At 38.4% G+C, this 22,569-nt stretch overlaps 1 protein-coding gene across 1 annotated transcript in view; it reads left to right on the top strand.

Moving 5' to 3' along the window:
- The first annotated feature begins 3,230 nt into the window (after positions 1-3,230).
- The window catches only part of LOC115795540 (rho GTPase-activating protein 29-like), a 33,930-nt gene continuing 14,591 nt past the window's right edge, over positions 3,231-22,569 (top strand). Inside the window, exons 1-3 of the mRNA XM_030751512.1 lie at positions 3,231-3,399; positions 3,997-4,391; positions 20,492-20,635. Of these exons, the coding sequence (XP_030607372.1) occupies positions 4,079-4,391; positions 20,492-20,635 (457 nt within the window). The 5' untranslated portion in view covers positions 3,231-3,399; positions 3,997-4,078. The remainder of the gene's footprint in view (positions 3,400-3,996; positions 4,392-20,491; positions 20,636-22,569) is intronic.

The following is a 22,569-nucleotide window of genomic DNA, read 5'->3' as shown; positions in this document are numbered from 1 at the left end:
TCTTTGGAACATTTTCTCTAAGTTAAGAGCCAAGCTATCCAGCTAGCTATGGATCTTTTTTTTTTTTTTTGATTTGAATTCAGAGTTACTCCTTTACCAGTGCCAGGGGCATTGATGGATGCTGTCTGAAGTTGCAATGTTACACATTCTTAATTTGAACTGTGTGTGTGTGTGTGTGTGTGTGTGTGTGTGTGTGTGTGTGTGTGTGTGTGTGTGTGAGAGAGAGAGAGAGAGAATCTGAAGACTAAATGATGTGAGGTGGAAAGAAAGTGTTTTTAAAGTAAGGGGGGGCTTCCTTGTGAGGGCCATACTTGAGTAAGCAACATGTCTGTCTTTAATTTCCATGAGTGTGTGTGTGTGTGTTCAATAGACTCAGTCGGACACCAATCCCCAGATACCTCAGTCACTGTATGTCATGCAAGGAGAGCTCAAATGGTTGCCTTTTGTCTCAAATGCAATGCCATAATTGTACCATAACATGAATACCATACATTGAATGTCCGTTAAGCTGCTGTGACTATTCCAGGATACTCAAGGATTTGTAGATGTACGTGTATTCTCTGTTAATATAATGCTAACGTGATTACTATCCACGATATTGTGAGGCTAATATTCTTTTTTTGTGTTTTTTATTTTGAAAGGGTAAGCCGTCAGCTGCTTACTCCTACAGACTGACCTCAGATATTCTGACAAGTACCTCAGGCTTTTTCTACATGTATATCAAATTGTGTTATGTATTTTATTGTGTTTTTTAGTAGTTGAGAGATTTTATTGTTGTTTGGGCCTCATGTCTGAGACTTTTTTTTTTTTTTTTTTTTTTAAGAGTCTGACCAGTTTTCACGGTGTTAATTCTCTACAGATTTAAAAGATGGGCAGAGTCTTGTAAATATGTGTGGACACAGTTGCCGAACATAGCTCTGTGGTTTTTGGTTTTTATTTTTAAAAATAGAAAATCAGGGCATTGTCATTTTACAGAAATGGAAAGAGATTTCTCACTTCCACCTCTATATATTTAAATAATTTTTATAATTAGCCCTGCAATCCCCCCCACCCCCTTTTTTTTTTTTGTAGAAAATAGTGTTTACTGATTTCAGTGAATAATGGTATCTGTTCCCCTGGATCAGAAGCTGTGTGGGTTGCACTTGCATTATAGAGTTCAGTGTATATTATCAAGAACAAACAAACAAAAAAAAAAAACAGATTCCTTTTGTGATTTGGCTGCCTGTTTTAACAGTATAGCCTCAATATTAACCTGCTGATGTGATGTTCAGACCTGTTTAGTGCTAGTTTAGCCACATTGGAAAACACACAGGCTCATCTGTTGTGCTTTGATTAGTGCTGTGGAAAGATGGTGATTTTTAACAGTGGTCTGTAACGCTTGCTGATGTTTTTGGTAAAGGATACGGGGGGGGAGTCAACCAAGAACAAATTATTTTAAGTGTTTGGAAATCATCATTGTGTTTGTAACCACATTGATTGACTGATGATGCAGCACCATTGGGATTTGTGAGCGTGGCATGTGCATGGTCCAAGGGTCCAGCAATATTTATTATACAGCAATAGTCATTTGAATAATCATAGTTTAAGACATTAAACTCAGCTGTGACTTCGCAGGTTTCTTCTGCAGCTCAATAAACTGCATCTCATCACACCTGGACTGTGTTCTGAAGGCGTGGACACGCTCAAGTCTCTCAATATGAAAAATGCTGAGGGTTGCAGTTTTAGTGCAAACTGAACGTGGCCCAGGTGCTTTCACGAATTGTGCCAGAAAAAAAATGGCGGTCGCGTAGGGGAAATCTGCTGTGATCTGTCGTTACCTCCAAATGCTGTCTTACACCCAGCTCTTCTGAACAGAAAAACCAGTTACCTCATGCAGTACCTCATTAGTAACACTAACATGGAGTCAGTCTCATCTTCAACAAAAAGAAAAAAAATGTATCAATTATTGTGTGTGTATATATATATTATATATATATATATATATATTTGACAAATGTAAAGGTTTTCTTCCTTTTCATGTGTGGATCCTGTGAAAGAATTATTTTTTTTTTGATTGGCAGTCAACATTGTTCATTTCTTGTTGTGTGGATGGATGTTTGAATTGTGTGACCTTCCCTGTTTATGTGACCTGTGTGTGTGTGTGTGTGGTGTGTATTGGTTGATGATTTCACTAAAACAGTAAGAATGGTAATTTTATCTGTGAGATGAAATGCTTAGAAATATAAACTAGATGAGAAATACGTTCATCCTTTTGTATATGAAAATAAAGACAAATCTTGATTAACCATGTAAATTGAGTTGTTTGTATCTGTTTCACTGTCTTTACTGTCTCCCATGAGAACATGCTACAAAAAGGATTAACACAAAACAGCTGTAAATATTTAATGCTAGCAGAAGAAATACCTGCACAGCATCTATGCCTGTGATATAGTTCAAGTATTCTGTGTCCAGTAGATGGCAGCAGTGGTGCTGCTGGTTTGATTTGGCTGACGCTTTCATTTTAAAATTTCCAGCTGTGATAGTAAAAAACTTAAATTTCAATTAAGAGTATAGACTGGATTCAGTTCAGGGTGTCACGGTCAATACTGGTAATTTATTGTTGTGTCTGCCTATATTATTATATTATATTATATTATTATATTATATATATTATTTTGCAGAACAGAAAGATTAGTGTAGTGTAAAGAAATCTGTCTTGTTCACATAGTTTACATGCAGACGGATGTATCACTGATGTGTTAAATAACGTTTAAGTCCCAGAATCATTACATTAAATAAAAGCTATTTCAGCAATTTTGTGTCAAAAAATAGCGGGGCAAAAGTAATAAATGGAATATGGGTGGCAACTGTGGCAATACTTCATATTACAACATAAATGTATGGCGTCACACGCCACCAAATGTTGCCCATGAGTCTGATTCTGGGAAATAACTACTACATTAAAGTCACTCGTACAGTCCACCTTCCGCATGTTCCTATAATATGATCATATGCCTGATGAACCTCAAATTTACCCTGTATCCCATAAAGATACACTATAGCGCGTCAGATAATAAAGCCAGTTCCATCTGAGCTCCTGTACTTCAGATCAACCTATGGTACCAAAATAAAGAACGTCCACCAGGGCGTGAAGGCGTCACAAAACTATCCTCCGAAGGAAACTAGCCAATCAAAACACGCCGTGATAGTCATGTGACGACCCGACTGGTAAATTACGATTGACTGGAGAGTTGCCGACAGTCAGCTACTTCTCGATGTACAGTTAGGCAAAGCTGACAACTTTTTGCCTTTGTTGGAGTTTGTTCTTTTCTCGCGGAAATACTCCGTTGCCTTCCCCGTTTTAATAATTAACGCTTTATCTGGATATTGTGATCATTATGTCAGCAAAGAGCCAAACAGGTGAGTGTAAATGGCGTATTTTGGCTGTGCCAGCAAAGCAGTTTATGACCCGGGGTCGACTGTTTCTACCGGGGAAGTAGCATCACTTTTTTACTGTAAACTGTACGCAAAGAGAAAAATTTGGGGTGGCATATTTTTACTTGTTGCTCGTATTTAAACATATCTAGTAAGCTTAAGTTGTCTTGACCGTATTTTAAATGTGAGTGTTTTGTTTTTGTGAAAATGTGTTACTGGAAGATAACGTTATTTTTACAACTTAACGCTAGCTTAACTAGCCAGGAGCTAAAAGCTGCATAACGTTACAAAAGATTCAATTAAGTAAAAATATCACATAAAAGTGGACAAGAAAAAGTAATTTAAAGACATTAAAGGGCACGAGGAAAAGACCATTACTTATGTGAACATTATACGTGCTGTAAACTCAGTATTTGTTAAATAAATACATAATTTATATAAAATAGATATAGTAATATAGATTGGTTTACACGATTACTGTAGAGGTATATATTTTTTTGTAATACAACAGATTAATATGTTTCGATTGTACAGCCCCATCTACAGATACATCATTTCCACGCATCATTTTCTGTCTTTCAGCTGTCCAGGGACCAGGGCAGCGTGGTGGGTTTAGGGGCTAACTGACCTACTGTAAAGGGTCGCAGCTGCACTGGCTTCTGGGATGCTACGGAAGAGCGGCAGCAGCAGCAGCAGCAGTAGTGGTGGTGGCGGTGGAGGTGGTGGGACAAAGCACACCCAGGGACTGCCACAGAACCTTTCCAAACCCCATGCAGGATCTCAGTCAGCTGGATCCAGCAAGACGTTGGATATGGGCCGCAGTTCAAAGAACCCAAACCCCCTGAGCAACATGGGGCTTACCTCCCGCCTGATGGGGGCACCGGGAGTGGATGCAGAGTATGTAATGCAGCTGGTGAATGATGTGCGATTGTTTGCTGATGTGCTACACAACCTCAAAGAAGCTTTCCAGTGTAAAGGTGAGTTCAGGTAGAGCTGGAATGCGGGGATTTGTGCAGGGGCTGTGGAGGTCAGGGAACCATAAAATGACTGATGATGAAAGAAAATGCACCCTGGGCGATAGTACCTGCGCCATTAATATCAGATGCCAAGGACATTCTTGAGGTTATTTTGTGATAAGGTAGAATTGTTAGTAGCAGGCATGTTTTCCCTACAGGTCTACTTATCCATCAGGTATGATTTCTTTGACAGCTTAGATTGACCTATAAACCCAGACAGGGTTTATATGTCACATATAAGTGATGGTTGAGAGAGCAGCGTTTAATGGTAAGATAAGGAAAGTTAGTTTTTGAAATCAAACAACAGCACTGACTGATGGTTTAGAAAAAAAAATCACTTTTTAAATCACTGCTTTTTCTAGCAGTGCTGTAGTGAATATAATGTCTTGGAATCACTATTACTATACCACACTTTCAAAAACCACAACATATAGTGGCACATGGCGCTGTAAAACACTCTGAACAAAGTGTCCAGGAAATCTCTGCATTTATTTTATGATATTACATCCCAAAGTGTGCTATCATAACAAGACAGCTGATACCAGCTGCGGCATGTCAGGCTCACATGAACTACACTCACTCACCCATATATTTTATACACAAAAATACAAGAGGAGCTGAGAGTAAAACAGAAACAGGGTTTACTTTCTTTCTGTTTTTCTGACTTTGTTAATTGGCTTTAATTGCTTGGCATTTGTTTGCAGACATATACAAACGCTCTACCCATACAAATGCTCATTATTTCACACATTGTAAACACTGATAGTAGCTTGCTGTATATTATTAAAGGGCTTTTAGAGCTGTTTTATACAAAAGCTTAAAGTTGTCAGTTTAATAATTGTTGACTCCATATGTTAAATTGCAGTTTATAAGTGTAAGATTGTGTTAACCTTATCTCCTACTGTACTCCTAAAAGATACATACACACACACACACACACACACACACACACATACTGGAGTCCTACTGTAAGTCTGGTAGTAAGGAGTGAGTTGTTTAGCCATTCCTCTTTCCTTGGGGGAGGGGTTGCAACCTCTGTGAGAGAGACTTGGTTTGTGCCATGCTGAGTGTTACTCTGAGCCATCACAAAAACATTTGGGGTATTTGCCTCTCCAATAACAGCAGCGTTTATTCAAAAGGAGGGATGAAATCATACTGTATGACCCTATAATGTCTTTTGGATTAGTGTTATTGCTGAGACACTGACACAAACAGAATGGCAGACTAGCGTGTGCAAGATGCTGTTACTGCAGTGTGGTTTCCTGTTCATTCAAAAGTAAACAATGAGTCATTTTTAATGAGCAATTGGCAACAAAAAGCACTAAAGGATAGCAACAGAAATCAAGCATACTAATGAATAGTTCTAGTTTAATTAGAACTATGATTGAAGACTTAAAGAAAGACAAAACCAAACGTAATGCTAGCAAACAGGAATCCAATATGTGTAGTACTTTGAACTAAAAACTGTTTTTAAAGCATAAAAAATCTCCCTTAAATGAAATTATTGATATATTTTGAATTATATTTTGTCTACTTGAGTTTCCAGTAGCTCCTTATAGAGTAGGGAGATGGCTCAGTCTTTCATCACACTGTCTTTAAGTAAATGTAATCATAAAACTATAAAACTATAAAACAGACGGATAGCCATGTGGCAGTCAGTGTTTGGCTATTAAATCATAGCATCCCTTGTTGATGTGGTGATGAACTGCTAATTTTATCATCTTTGTATAAAAGCATTTTTGTCTGAGGTCTTAAGGACAGGTTAAGTCGATCTGATTTAAATTGATTTACAGATTTACCGTTTAAAGTCTAAGTGTTTTCTAGGGTCAAGAAACAAATTCTTTTGAATTTGATTGGACTTAATGTATTAACAGCAATATCTATTTAATTTTCATGAAATTTATGGTTGCATATATATATATATATATATATATATATATATATATATATATATATATATATATATATATATATATATATATATATATATATATATATATATATATATATATATTCATATAACAACATAAATTTACATCCTGTAATAAATTCACATTGTTAGAGTTATTAAAGGGGAAAGTATACTGTACTTTCTGTGTCAGTTAGTGTTGTGTGATTGGAGGCATGCTTTATGTGTCTTTTGCTTGAATAGACAAACATCCTCACTGCGACAGGAAGAAGGTTTTGACAGAGGTGGGGAGGAGGTTAGCGAGGCACATGTCACTTCTTCTGTTATTCTTTTTTGTGGAGTACTGTGTGTGTGTGTGTGTGTGTGTGTGTGTGTGTGTGTGTGTGTTTTTGTCTGAGAGGTGTGCAACCTGTTGAGCTCTTGCGAGCTTTTATTGCTATTGCAGATAGGCATATTTAAGACCCATATATCCACTTACAGAGCAAATCTTAGTTTGGAATATGCTTAGCTTTCCACTCAGACCTTGCACCATGTTTGCTAGACGCAATGCATTAGCATGCAGCATGTCTGGTTGGTGGAAACCTACAGGAACTTTCCATGACCGTAAGCTTGAGTTAACTGGACCACCCACATACACATCATGAACTTAACATCTACTTTTTTTTCCTCCATAAATTATTTTTTGTGAACATTAAGTCTTATAACTGGGCCCTCAAGCCACAGCACTCACAAGAATGGTTGCCTAACAGAAATCAAACTGTCAAAGAATATGGCCCAAGAAAGACATGTGAGGGTGAGTGAACTTCTATTGAGCCGGTGATCCCTGTCTCCATGCTCCTGTTATCCCCAAATTACCTTTATCTACTCTCAGGGGCTATAATCAATGAACCCTAGCGTGTTAGCTGCTCTGCAGCATACTCATAATAGTGTTATGATCCTGATGTCAATTTTGAACTCTAACATTTGAGTTCATTTTAATTGTAAAAAAAGAAATGTTAACATGTCATTTCAGCATTTAGTTTAGCACAAATCTTTATTGAAAAGAAAGGCAGAGAAAGTAGAGATCAACAGCATGATTTCAGTACATAGCCTATCAGTCAAATCACACATAATCCCTGCATGTGATTGTTGTCAGTGTTGAATCAAGCATTTCCTTTGGTTAGAACATTTCTTTTGCTTTTACCTATGCCCACCTGGTGAGGATGAATAGCCCTTATGTTAGTATTACAAGCATTTAATAGTATGAATGTAGCACGCAGCACTGCAGGGTCAATATTAAAAAGCAGCGAAAGTGTCAGAAAATGTTCTTCATTGTTAAGTTTCCATTTTAGTCTCCGTTCAGCTGCAGAATACAGTTTAGTTAATGGTTTTAATCGGCATGAAAAGGAGTCCCAATGCACACAGCCTAGCTGCTGTCCCCCTCCCATCCCCCCGCTCTCCTGCATACTCTGCATTCCTTCTGAACAAATGTTCACTTGTAGCTATAGTGCCTTCAATAGACTACTGGAAGGTGTGAGGCACATTGATGATAAAAAAAAACCTTGCAAAATAAATACACTTTAAATTTGAGGCCGTATCAACTTTTCATAAGAAGGTATATAGCAAAGGTTCAAAGGTTGTCTTGAATTTACAATAACCTGCTTTTAAGGGAACTAAGGAAATATTTCACTGAATGAATGCCACAAGCTGGGCAGTAAGCTTGATGACCATTTCAAGTCTTTTTTTTTGTTGTTGTTGTTTGTTTTCACCAAAAATTTCACACTAAAATATGTTGGTTTTTTTTCTTTTTTTTTCTTTTTTTTCTCCCTAAAAATGTTGAAATTGGCTAAGGAATTCATTGCTTTGTCCTTCATCAAGCCAAAGCAATTTTAGGAATGTGCGTTCAGAAATATGCATTGGAAGCTATGGATAGTGGGGCTGAACAGGGTGAGGCTTTAACTTTAAATGTCTCGCGTGACAGCAGCAGATGGGCTTCAGAACACCGTGTGAACTTTTATTTCCTTACAGGTTTCTTTGCTCAAGTGCTAGTAGGTTTCTTATTTTATTGTTGTAGCCTCAGGTGCCGAAGAGTTTCACACCAGCACCTATCCAGTTGCACATGATAGAGCAGACATCTTAATTCGTAGCTGCAGAGCATGAGCTTAAAAGCTTATTCACTTGTTGTATGGTTTTCATTGTACAGTGTGTTTGTCCACAGATGAACTAAAGATGATGTTCTTCAAACAATCTAGTTCTTTGTAAGAAGAGGGTTTAAATGTCTTAAAATGAGGAAGAACTGAACAGAACATAGGTCTGTGAGTCAGCTAGCCTGTCAGACCTATGTTCAGCTATGAAAACTGTTGGTGTCATCATGACACTGATAAGATTTGGCTGTATTCCACTTAAGCTGCATTGTACTGTGCCTCAATGTACCAGTCTGTAACTCTGTTGTTGTCTAAAGGAGCAAAAACCTTAATACTAACTGTTAGAAGCAGCTTTTTGGATATTATTTTCTGCTCAAATGTGTCTTGAGGTTAAAATAAAAGATTAAGCTCTATAAGTGACTGACATTGAGCAGGCTCATCAGTAAATAAATGCTGGCATTTGCATTCCTTCTGTACTTTTATTGTAGATTTATTTACTGATTATAAAGCCACGACCACTGTGGTGGTGGTGGTGTGTGTGTGTGTGTGTGTGTGTGTGTGTGTGTGTGTGTGTGTGTGTGTGTGTGTGTGTGTGTGTGTGTGGTGGGGGTTAGTAATAGCTTCCACAAATATCCTTTTCTCTCTCTGTCACACACGTAAGTGCTCCTGTGCCAACTGAAGTGGCCATGTGCAGGTGGTTCCTTCAATTGAGAGAAAAGGTGAAATCTACCCCATAATGGTTTAATGGTTTGCTGCTCTTAGGAGAAAGAGAGGCTAGATTTGTAGGGCAGTAACTTTCCCCTGTGATACTGAAGGATGTTTTTGTGCAAGCTTGTGGTTGGGTGTGTTTCCTGGGGTGGGATTTATGGTTATGGGCTCTGGATGTTTGTGTAGGATAGTGGTCATGGAGAGTGCTGGATTAGGCACTGAAGCTTCTGCTAGCAGGGGACATTGCAGCTGGTGATTGGGTCAGACTACTGAAATTTACAGCTGTGGGACAGGGACAGGCTTGCAGCAGTGAATGAGCCAAGGCCGCACTGTAGAGTGTTGTGTTTTTTTTTTTTTTTTTTTTTGGTAGAGTAGCAAAAACAACTCGTGCGTTTTGTTTCCCCAGCTTTGACTTTAGGAAGAGAACAAGAATATTACGCCTGTCTCCACAAGTTCTTAAGGCTCCTCATTTCGCATGTCTAATATAATTAGTCGTTTCTCTTGCCCAAGACAACAGCTTCTATAGACATTTAGAAAGCAACTAAAATAGGTGAAGATTTATTCTCACAACCTTGTACTAACCAACTTCTTGAGGTGAGGTTATCATCAGATGTGCGCCTGTGCCACAAAACTCTAACAGTGCCAACCGTTCATTGTTCTTGTGATTATAACAGTACCCTTAGAGACTGAACTATCAATTAATTAATTAGCTTAAATCATGGTTCCAGCATTTCAAATTCAAGCATTTGCTTTACTTCTCTTTACTTTGGACAGTTCAAAAATGCCACTTTGCGCTCTCTGAAATTATGCTTTGCATTAAGTTTTATAAACATGGACTATGGTGAAAATAACTGACAGATTAATAATAATTAAAGCCACTGTTAACTGGGGTTCTAATCACAAAAATTCAAGAATACAAAGTAGACTTGATTAGAAACATGTAACGCCGAAGCCCAGACCTCACTGAGTGTAGTTCACTACTAATAGTCTGATGGCAGGTAGCTGTTTATGGACTGCCTGCTGTTTACTGTCTTTGTGATGTCTGGGGCTCACTGTGTCTCCAAACAAGGCATGGGAAAGACAGAGAAGCACCCAGCAATGCTGTGTTTGTTTGGACAGAAGGGGAAATTAGTGTTTAGAGATGGGATCCTGGCAAAACAATTCCACCTGTTGCATATCAAGTTGCAGGCAGCTCAGTAATGCCAGCAGAGTCTGATACAGTGATGTTTTCTGGCCTTGTAGTTTGCTATTGAAGAGATTTGTGGATAATCTCTGTTTAGCTTATTTCTTTCTATCTGTGGGAAACACAGAAATTGGCCATTTTTGGGGTGGGGTGGGGGTGGGGCGACTAATTCACCACTCAGGACAGTGTGTCATCAACCTGGAATGTATCACACAGATATAGATCTGAAACTAAATCTGAAGATCATCCGCTGCAATGGGTGTGAATGTACCACCTTTCCTTCTTGTAAAAAAGAAGGAAAGGTCTTGGTAAAGCCCTGCAGCTGTTTCCCAAAGCGGTGCTGTGCCACTAGAGTTCCTGAAACTTGTTTCATGTCGAGCAGATCGCGTGTCCAGACAGGCCAGTTGAAAGCTTGTTGTTATCAGTGGGGGGAGCGGAGGCTGTAACCTCTGTCAGGCCACCTGAAGATTTGGATTAGATTGGTCTCTCCAACCACCAGACTCACAATGAGCTTTATTAGACACAATGGGTACACCCCCCCCCCCCCCCCCCACACACACACACACACAACAATGTGAGAGGCAGCATTAATTTAAATGGCAAATGTTTGAGCTGCTGTATTGCGTTAAACTTAAGCCACCACTTAGGCCTCCTTAGAAGTTATACTCCAGAGCACATGTTTTGAGTATTAAGCAATATAATGGAATTATACATGTGGATGTTTGCAACACACTGCATAGAGACTGACAGCATGGATTATTCTGAATGAGTGGTCTGAGAACTCTTTATTGCCCTTCTTTTCCTGTCATTAGTTTTTTTTTATCCTTCAGTGCAAAATAAAGTGGGAGGATATTGTCGTCATACCATTCGTGCGTCTGTCTGAGAGGTTTTACCTTTCCGGTCTCTAGACTCCAAAACCACAGGGAGTTGAGCCATGAAATATGACATATTTTCATCCTCTTAAAATAATGGCCTAAGTCATTTTTTTAACTAAAGTTTTTTTTTGTTTTTTTTTTGCCTAAATCATCATATTTTCAATGTTTGGTTCAGTTTTTTGTCTTTTCTGAAGAGCCTGAAACAAATGACTTAGGCCTTTATTTTAAGAGGGTAACAACATGTAACCTTTCAAAGATGTGCAACGCAATATTCATATTCCTGGATGTTTAGTACGTTTGTACACTTTGGTTGTAATTATCTTAAGTGGAGAGTAAACAACATGGAGGATTTCAGGCTCCATTAGGGTTCATCATATGTTTCATTATGTACACACAAGTATGACATGATGTTATTACCTTGTAAGGATGCATTATATCTGGCTTATTGTTATAGCTTGTATAAATAGAAAGACATTATGTAATATAGACCCTTTGACAAGAGTGTAGTGTGTATGTTCTCTGATTTGTGTACCATGGAAATTTCTTGTGCCTGTTCTAGGATTTGGATACCAAAAAGTATTTGTAGAAATGTTAAAGAATCACAGAATTTTAATCTCTTACGGCATGCTTAAAATTGTTTTTGATTTAATGAGTATTGTTAATACTGAAACATATTTTTGCTGGAATATATAGTCAGGGGTGACTAAAAGTATTCGGATAAAAGTTCACAGCAAGGGCTTCAAATTAGGGCAAAATAGTTTTGCAGAAGGTAAGAAGATGTCTGCTGATGGGTTTTCTATTATGAAATGGGGCTGTCATGTTATCCTGTTTTCTACATTTATTTTATATTTTCATTAATTGTGGGTGGATATCCCCATCAGTGATGGGTCTTGTAGATCAATTCCCTTATCACTTTCCACTCTACACCCATTATGTTAATTTAAACATTATTTAACCATCAAGTGTTCACTGCATTCAGAGCTCTAGACGCATGACTACCCAACATGTGAATTCACAATAACATTCTATCTAACATGCTGTTATATAGCTTAAGTAATGAATTAATTAGAAGTTTAAGACACTTTTCGAGTAGGAACACCAAATATTTCATAGTTGCACTGTCTTATCTGTCTTACTGTCTTAAATATGCATATGTATTTCCTTTTTCCCTCTGTTTAAATGCATTTTCCTTAAAGAGAAAGAGATCTTGATCTTGTAGGAAGTAAATGAAGCAGACCAAGCGTGAAGAGTGGTTGGGACATCACCAGAGCCTTCCACCACTGTAAAGAAAGACAGGGGAGGTTTGAGATGCACTGGCATAGGCAGGGGGTCTTACTTTAAACAATATGGCCTGGCTGTATGCCTCAGCCCTGTCATCTCTACCAAAACAATGGAGTGGCCCCCACAATCACCAGCAAATTTCCAGTGAGCTTTTTGATCCCATTGTTCTGACAGAGCCACTCATCTGCTGCTTTTTTTTTTTGTTGTTAACCAGCTTTCTCTCATTTGTCTCATGCTGCAGTAAGCACGGATACGCTTGCACAAAGCAACAGTGGTGATCTGTGTGCGCTAAAACTTCAATTTTGACCTTGTTTTGGCAGCTATTTTTATGTTTCTAATTTTTAAGTTCTTTTGGTTATATTTTTAACTTGGATTTTTAGGGTGAAAATTATCTGTGATTTAAATAACCTATTTTGACCCAGGCTATTCTGGCATAGGAAAGGAAAAGTACGTGCAAGCTTGGCCAGAAAATAGTTGAACTATTTAACAATTTTTGCACAACTGGAATAGAATAATTTCTGATATTTTTATAAAGAGTTTTTTCTTCCACAAACCCTTAACTGAAATGTGGAAACTATTTTATCTGCCTATTTATATTCCAGCATAACAAATTGACAGCTTTCGTAGGGGTGGTGCAAAATGTTACTTCATGAAACTCTATTCTCATCTCGTCTTTGTTTGCTTATGGTCACTGGTGGCATGTTTATCATTAATTGAGATTGCTGGCTGCTATTTATATATTTGTGCCACTCTAGTCCAGTGTTTTAGCTCTGCACAGTGCTGCATTTCTGACAGCTGGCAGTAAACAAAAGGATGAAGAAAATGCCTTTTTTGGCTTTAACTGTCATCCTCTATATTTTTTCTGGATGTTTGTCCTTGCTGACTCAACATCATGGCTGCTGTTATTTCCTCACAATTTCTGCCCCCTTTAATTAGACTAATCTATCCTTCACTTAAATTATTTTATTTTCAGAGGAAATGGGTGATCCTCATCTACATTTCTGCTGTGATTCCATAACAGAGCCTTTAATCATGCTCCACTTGTGTCATGCTAACTGAAAATTCTCAGATGTGCATCTCATTAGGACAGGCTCTTATATGCTAATAACCAACTCACACATGTCTTTGATAAGAAAATCTTCAAAAGCCAGTAAGTTAACTACTAAGCCCTCGTGACCACAACTGAAAGGGAGGGTTAAAAGGAAGGGGAGGGTGCTTAATGAAGATCCCTTTTCAATAGGTGGACTTCAAAGCCTGTGTTGCAGGGTCAGGGACCTCTCACCTTGGGGGAAGTGACCAGGTGAACCACCTGCTGTAATGGACACCTTTTTGTTAATCCTTTTTGTTAAACCTGTGGAAAAGGTATGAGGTGCAAGATGGACCATGTTGTTAAGCCATTTATATTTTGTAAATGATAAAAACGCAGATCTTTGTGTGGTTAGTAATATTACCTTGCAATTCTTCTTGCTTAGCCTCCTGTAATTTCTATTTCTCCTGTTGTTAGTGAAATAGTGTCACAGATGGTAACATGTCTCAATTTCAGGTTTGTCGTTTTTATGTTTTACACCAGTCAGTTGAATTAGTGTGTGTGTTTTCACAAGAGTAGGAGTAGAAAGTGTAACAAAAACACACCCAGGCTTTCTTTTTCACTCCCTCTGTAATTCCTTTTAAAATTCCAATAAATTTAGTCTCGTCTCACCCTCCTTGATTGCTAGCGTAGCCTTGATGAAAAACAGATGAGTTTCTGTTTCCAGCTGGTGGCCATGCTTCTTCCAAAACAGTGAGTTAAATATGAATTCACCTATTGTCTGGTGTCAGCTTACGGAACTTCTACTAATTAGCCTGGATCAGAGCAGGACTCCTCTCCTGTTGTTCATTGTGTGCTTCATTGTGTGCATAATTTTTATTGTGTCACATTATTTGTTTTTCATGCTGACTTTCATTTTGCCCAAGGTGCTCAATTGTCTGTAAAACACTATAGCACTGCTTTGAATTGTTCCAGAGGAATTATTCGTTTCAATTTTATTTTATTTCTTTAGTGCCAAATCACAACAACAGTTGCCTGATTATTTAAAACCTTGTATGTCAGAAGAAGGTTTTTAAAGTCAATGCTGGGTTTAACAGGCAGCCAATGAAGAGAAGCCAATATGTGAGAAATATATTCTCACATATTTCTCTTTCTAGTCCCAACTGAGTCCCAGCTTTTCAGGGCGATTTTAGAACAAACTGATAATAATGAATTACAATAGTCCAGCCTAAAACTAATAAATGCATAAACTAGTTTTTCAGCATCACTCTGAGACAGGATGTTTCTAATTTTAGCAGTCGTACATATTTGTTTAATATGTGCATTGAAGGACATATCCTGGTCAAAATGACTCCAAGATTCCTCAGTGCTACTAGAGGCCAAGGTAAGGCCATTCAGAGCAAGTATCTGGTTTGGCACCATGTTTCCTGAGCTGAGTACAATAACTTCAGTTTTATCTGAATCTACAAGCAGGAAATTAGAGGTCATTTAGGTCTTTATGTCTTTAAGACATTCATGCAGTTTAAATAATTGGTTTGTGTCATCTGGCTTCATGGATAAATAAAGCAGGGTATCATCTGCATAACAATGAAAATATATGCTATACCTTCTAATAACACTGCCTAAAGGAAGCATGTAGAATATAAATAGAATTGGTCATAACATGGAACCCTCTGGAACTCTGTAATTAACCTTAGTGTGTGAAGAAGACTCCCCACTTTCTTGAACAAATTGGCGTCTGTTAGATATGATTAAAACCACTGCAGCGCAGTACCTTTAATACCTATGGCATGTTATAATCTCCATAATAAAATATTATGGTCAACAGTATTGAACGCTGCACTGTGGTCTAGCAGGACAAACACAGAGATAAATCCACTGTCAGAGAGGCCATGTAACCTTCAGTAATGTGGTTTATGTACTGTGATGAATTCTGAAACCTGATTGAAACTCTTCAAATAAAATATTCCTCTACAGATGATCAGTTAGCTTTTTTACAACTACTCTTTCAAAAATTTTTGAGAGAAAACAAAGGTTGGAGATTGGCCTATAATTAGCTAAGATAACTAGGTCAAGTGATGGCTTTTTAAGTATTGGTTTAATTGCTGCCACCTTAAAGGCCTGTGGTAGGTAGTCCGTTAATAGAGATTGATCATATTTAAGATTGAAGCATTAATTAATGGTAGGACTTCTTTGGGCAGTCTTGTAGGAATGGGGTGTAATAAACACGCTGATGGCTTGGATGAAGTAACTATTGAAGTTAACTCAGAAAGCTCAGTCGGAGAGAGTTTAAAGTATCTGTACATAATGATACGTCTATGAGTTGGTTATGAATAATTTTTTCTCTAATGGTTAAAATTTTATTTGTGATGACGTTCATGTAGTCATTACTAGTTAAGGTTAACTCAACAGCTCTGACTCTCGCAGCCAGGCTACAGTGCTGAAAAGAAATCTGGGTTTGTCCTTATTTTCTTCAATCAGTGATGAATAGTAAAATGTCCTATCTTTACAAACTCTTTGTCCAGGCTAAATGAAGATCATCTAAATTAGAGAGACGCCATTTCCTTTCCAGCTTACAGGCCATCTGCTTTAAGCTGCGCATTTGTGAGTTATACCAGGGAGTCAAGCACTTCTGATTTTATACTTTCTTTTTCAGAGGAGCCAGAGTATCCAGAGTCGTACACAGTGAGGATGTAAAACTACTGGCGAGATAATCGACCTCTCTGTGGGAGGAAAGTTTAGATAGCTGCTCTGCACTGTGTTGGCACATGGCATTGAGGAAGATAATAGTGAAGGAATTATATCCTCGTTACACTTAGTTACAGCACTTTCAGAAAGACTTCTACTGTAATGAAATTTATTCCCCACTGCTGTGTAATCTATTATTGTAAATTTAAGTGTTAAGAAATGATCAGACAGAAGGGTTTTTTTCAGGGAATACTGTTAAATGTTCAGTTTCCATTCCATATGTCAGAACAAGATCCAGAGTGTGATTAAAGTGGTGGGTGGACTCATTTGCATTTTGAGAGAAGCCAATTGAGTCCAATAATAGATTAAATGCAGTGTTGAGGCTGTCATTTTCAGCATCTACCTGAATGTTAAAATCACCCATTATTATTTGATCTAAGCACTGCCTCAGATAAAAACTCTGAGATATCAGATAGAAACTGTAAATAAGCACCAGGTTGACGATAGATAAAAATCAGTTTTATTTGTTGTTGAGTTTTCCAATTAGGGTCTTTGGTTGATTAATAAGAGGAGTGGATTGCTGCTACTCCTCCTCCTTGGCTTGTGCTTCAAGGGTTCTGACAATTAGTATGACTCAGGGGTGTTGATTCATTGAAACTAACCTATTCATCCTGAATACCAGGTCCCTGTAAAGCAGAATAGATCAATATGTTGGTCAATTATTAAATCATTTACTAACAGGGACTTAGAAGAGAGAGAGACCTAATGTTTAATAATTCACATTTAGCAGTTTTATTTTTTGGTGCAGTTGAGGATACTATATTGTTCTTTCTTTGTGAATTTTTTTTATCCTTAAATCGTTTTGTTTTTTGGTGGTGTGGGAGCAGACACAGTTTCTATGGGGATGGGGTTTTGGGGGATGACAGGATGAGAGAAGCTGCAGAGAGGTGTGTAAGACTGCCTGACTGACTGACTGATAAATTTAGAAAGACAGGCAACTAGGACTAGAAAAACACTTGATTAAATGCATGAATTAAGGGAGTGCTACTCTTCAGTTTTGTGTGGTTCTACAGGAAAGAGATACCTTTCATAGCAGAATGACTGATACAGTTCGATAACGTCAAAAAAAGAAAGTACAGGAGTAATCTGATTGCATTTTGCACATTTTCTTTCTCTTGTCATCTTGGGTAACTTCACTGGCATTCAAGGCATCTTGCAAGATCTCCCTAAGAAATCTATGCTGCTAACACTGTCTGCGTTGCAGCAAACATATTATGTAACTGGTACCACGTGTGTTCCTTTGGTCACGTCCTCCAAAATTTCATTTCTAATTCTTATTCACAGAAAGAGCCCTTTGACTTCATTTGATTAATTTTACAAGTTATATGGTGCGTAAAGTGGTTTGCACTACTGTTGTAGTCATTCCCTAATAAAGCATAATAAATATGAGATTCACCACTCTCTTGTAACACTGTCAGTACTGAAAAATGGTGACAGAAACTGTGGCTTTTGTACAAATGAAGTCTGTGGCTTTGTGAACTGGGACATTTTTCAAACCTTCTAGGTGGAATTTGGCTTACCTGTGACCACAAATCACAAAAAAGCCCATCATCATTTTAGGATTCATCATCCGTCCATGCATCTCAATATTATAATTGTGACTGAGACAGATTAATCTGCTTACAATATACACCTCTTCCGTTGTATGTGGTGTCACTCTTTGCCTGGAGGAAACAGAAAACAACTTGCATCACAGCAGTTTCATGCAACTGAGTTCATCGCTGTCACAACCACAAGCTTCTCTGTTTTCCACTCTTCAACTGGTACAGGCACAACAATACTGATATAAATTACACAACGTGTACAATCGTGTCAAAAAGAAAGTACACCCTATTTCAGTTCTAAGGTTTTACAAATCATGACATAAAAAAAAAATCATCTAGTCCTTATCAGCCTCAGATGAATGCAACCTCAGGTGAACAACAACACATGACATGTTACACCATGTTATTATTTTTTTAACAAAAACTAATCCAAAAAACAAAACCAGTCCAGTGAAAAACTAAGTATGCACCATGATTCAGTGATTTGTAGTAAGGTTTGTGGGCATTCATTCATGTGCAGCTTTTTTAAGGTCCTGCCACAGCATTTCAGTCGGTCTTGACTTCGACTGGGCCATTTCAACAAATACCTTGATGCTTTTTTTTTCTAGCCATTCTATATACAACAAACTTGGCAAAGCATCTTAAAATTCCCATTTCAACACCATCAAAGTATTAAACAATTATCATAAATGTTAACCTGACCAGCGGATACCTTAACATTAGGCATTTAATTATTAGCAATTTCCTGATAGCCACATTAGTTGCCTGTGCAGCTGGTGGCTGTGGCTAATTAGTAAAAGAATGACGTAAAGTGTTGGAACTAGGCGACAAATGTTATTAGTTCTTCCTGTCTGTAATGTTGATCTTCTTTCAGCGGCTCCCTTTAGGGGTAATTTGTCGCCATATCAATCTTTCTCTAGCATTCTTTTTTGTCACACCAACCCTCTGTATGTCCTCTTTTGCTACATCCATGAACTTTCTCTGTGGTCTTCCTCTTTTCCACCTGCCCGGCAGCTCCATCCTTTGCCCAATGTATCCACTATCACTCCTCTGCACATGTCCAAACCATCTCAACCTTACCTCACTAACCTTGTGTCCAAAGTGCTCAACCTGAATTGTCCCTTGATACACCTATTTCTAATCCTGTTCATCCTGGTCACTCCAAGTGAAAATCTTAGCATCTTCAACTCTGCCACATCAAGCACAGCCACGAAAACCATGGAGGATTCCTGCCTGACCTCACCTGTAAATCTGTTTATCACCACTGCAACACCCCACCCCCATCATATGCTTTCTCTAGAACCAAAAAAACACAATGCAGCTCCTTCTGACCTCTCTATACTTCTCCAGCAACACTCTCAAAGCAAGCATCTTCTCTGTAGTGCTCTTTCTCAGCATTAAGCCACACTGCTGCTTGCTGATTGCCACTTCTCCCCTAGTCACCTCCATACCTCCAACTGGCTTCCCAGTTTTCATCCTCTTCATAGTTGCCCTCATTTCTTCCTTCCACGCTCTTCCTGATTCACTAACTGTCCCCCATTCGTCCTCTCATTCTCATTTTCATCATTTTTGAGCTCCTCAAAGTACTCCTTCCATCTTCTCAGTACGCTATCTTCACTTGTGAGTATATTTCCATCTGTGTGCTTAGTCACCTTCACCTGCTGCACATCCATTCCAGCTCAATCTCTTTACCTAGCCAACTGATAAGTCCTTTTCTCCGTTCTTAGTGTTAAGTCTCACATACAACTCAATTTAAGACTTTTCCTTTGCCACCTCTCTTTGCTGTAGTCCTAGCCTCCCAGTGCTCCTGTCTACTTTTGTAATCTCCCTATCTCACTTTTCTTTCTCTTCTTTTGAATACTTTTCTGTACTTCATATCCAGAGGAAATTGTTCCAGAAGTCTTGTGGTTTTGTTCAGGTGCAGCTTTGCAATTCTAAGCCATGCTGTCATGTTCTTTTTAGACAGAAGAGGCATTTGTCTGGCAGCCCTTTCAAACAAGTCATACTTGTTCAGTCTTTTTCTAATTGTGCCATCATGAATTTAACATGTTAAATAAGGCCTGTAGCTCTTGGGTTTATTGCAGTTTTTCTGAGTACTGGGTGAATTTGCTGGGATGTTCACACCTGGAAACTGTCTTGAATGTTTTCCATTTGTGAATAATCTTGTAGAATGATGGACTTCAAATTGTTTGAAAAGGGCCTTATAACACTCCCCAAATTGATGGGCAGTAACAATGGCTTTTTAAAGATTATTAGTGATGGCTTTCCTCCTTGGCATTTTGTTAACACAAATCTGAATGCTGTAGAATAGCAAACACACCAAACTACTGCTTTTATACAGGTGGTCACACTTGCTGAGGATCAATTAATCAAATGCATTTGATAAGCAGGACCTGACTGCTATTTACCCTCTTAATTGCCATGGAAGCTCAAAGGGTGTACTCTTCATAGTATCCACATTACAGATTATTTGTGAAGTTTTGTTTGCAGCATTGACAAAGGAATGCCAAGAATTAATATGACGTCACTAACTTGTGACTTAAAATGCAGTGGGATGGTGTTTATTTTTTTACTAAGAGATGAAAATGCATGATTAATCTTGTCATGTTCTCGATACTTACTCGTCTCAGCTCTCCCTTCTCTCTTTTTTTTTTTTTCCCCAGAGAATTTGGAAGGTCTTCAGGAATTGGTACAGGAGCGTTTGGCAGAGTTAGTCCACATCCTCAAAATTGTCATTGGCAAACACCAGACCCTCAACTCTGTAGACATTCTGGGAGCAGCTGGCACGGTCATTGCTAAGGTCAAAGGTCAGTAATTTCTCACTAGCACACGTGGATGCACAGAGGCACACAACTGAACTCGCACACAGGCACCCAGATAATGGTCAAATATTCTGGCTCGGAATCTCATCATTGCAACACTGATGTCAGCATGTGGGTCTACATCAGCCCCTCAGATCCATGTGGGAAATACCCTGCAGGAATGTTAACTGATCTCTGCTTGGTTAGGGTTGGCTTGGAGAAATGTTGCTAAAAGCTCACGCTGTAAGAAGTTGTTATTTCTTAAGCAACAGATCCGTTTCACATCTCCCAAAGGAACACAAACAAAGGAAAGCTCAACTGATGACTTGAGCTGCTCGAATTAAGATCCTCTGCAAGTGTAGTTTTTCTCTTGACTTGAACTCATAATATACATGTGCATATTTTAGCTAATGTGGAAGCTTTCAACACTCTGAGTGTCAATCATCCCATTCATGTTTTCTCTTTTGTTCGCTTTGTTTTTTTTTTTTGTTTTTTTTTTCCCTTGTGTTGTAAGGTGTCTGGATGTCTGACAAATTTGATTTGAATTTACACAGCACAAAAATGTGTCATGTGTCTGGTAAAAATTTGATGTATCTGAAATTTTTTCTTAAATGGGTACAAACAAACAAACAAACTTGCAAATAAATCATGCTTAGCATAAAAAAGTAAATGCAGTTTGTTAATGTCATTGTAAAATTCACTGTTTATGCTCCATATTTTAAACATCTGGCCTCATTTAAAAAAATAAAAATGAAGTCAACAGATTTGAAGGAAAGATAAAGAGCTCATGTATTGGATTGATACTCATACCCTGAGGTGAGCCAAGTTGGGTGGGTCCCTAATTAGAATAACACTACTCCCCATTAAATTAAATGATGTCGCAGTCAGGCTGATGTGTTCTTCTCTTGTGATCTTGGTTTGAAAAATCAAACCCTTTCCCCTGTGGAAACCATTTGGAGTACACACATTGTCAGATTGAAAATGAAAACGAAAGAAACACTTTAGTCTGATGTCAGGCTAATGTGTTCATGTACATGGAAGTGCGGTGTTGGTTGTTTTTAGTAAAGCTCTGCCATTTAAATTAAATCTAGTACTGTACTTTCATGTGTAGTTGACTTCAGAGTTTGCCTGTCCACAAGGGGGTGTCTTATATCAACTCACTCCCTGGATTTACTGTCCCTAATGGCCAGTAGGTAATAGAGTACTGACACAGACTGCAGGCCAGAGGAGTGAAAAGGAGAAGCTGAAAGAAGGATGAATCAGTTAGACATAAGATGAAAACTCCAAGGTTTGGGTGATAACAGGGCTTGTGTGCCTCACTGTCTTCAGACTGTCATCTCGTCACCCATGTTCCTCTTTGAAGCTTGGCCATGGCACCTGGAGCACTGGGACAGCTGCCAAAATTCACTGGAAAAAAACCTCCTCCTTCCCTCTTCAAACACATGGTTGTCTAACCTGTTTCATGTGTGATATCATCTGCTCAAGCTCTTACAATTTTTCTTCAATTGACACCGTGTGCAAAATGTAATAAACTTGACAGTGTCACGAGCACGTTCGGCTCCAATTCAGCTTTTAGCCAGAGACAGATGCTGTTGTCTGTTCGTCTTTGTGTGTCGTCACAAACATGATCTTTTTCACAGGCTGTCATTGGCTCAAAACAGACCCAGGCGAGCTTTCTTTCCTGGTCACATTTTGACAGTGTGTTCCTTTTCCCCTCCCACTACTGAAAAACTGCAGGGCATTGCAATAAAAGTGTTGACTTCCTCAGCTTATTGAAATTCTTTCCTCGCTTTCTGCTCCCCTTTGTCTATAAATATGCTTACAGATAAAAGAGCGTGTTTGTTCACGAAGTCATTTTTGTACGTGCATGACAAAGGCAGTCTTGTGTCCCTGTGTACCCTGTTGTAGACTGATTAAATTGATCTTAGGAATGCATATTA

This window comes from Archocentrus centrarchus, chromosome 17 (genome assembly GCF_007364275.1).
Source record: "Archocentrus centrarchus isolate MPI-CPG fArcCen1 chromosome 17, fArcCen1, whole genome shotgun sequence".
In the NCBI taxonomy this organism is placed as follows: Eukaryota; Metazoa; Chordata; class Actinopteri; order Cichliformes; family Cichlidae; genus Archocentrus; species Archocentrus centrarchus.
Note: the sequence above shows the minus strand (reverse complement) of the source record. Positions and strands in the feature narration are given on the sequence as shown.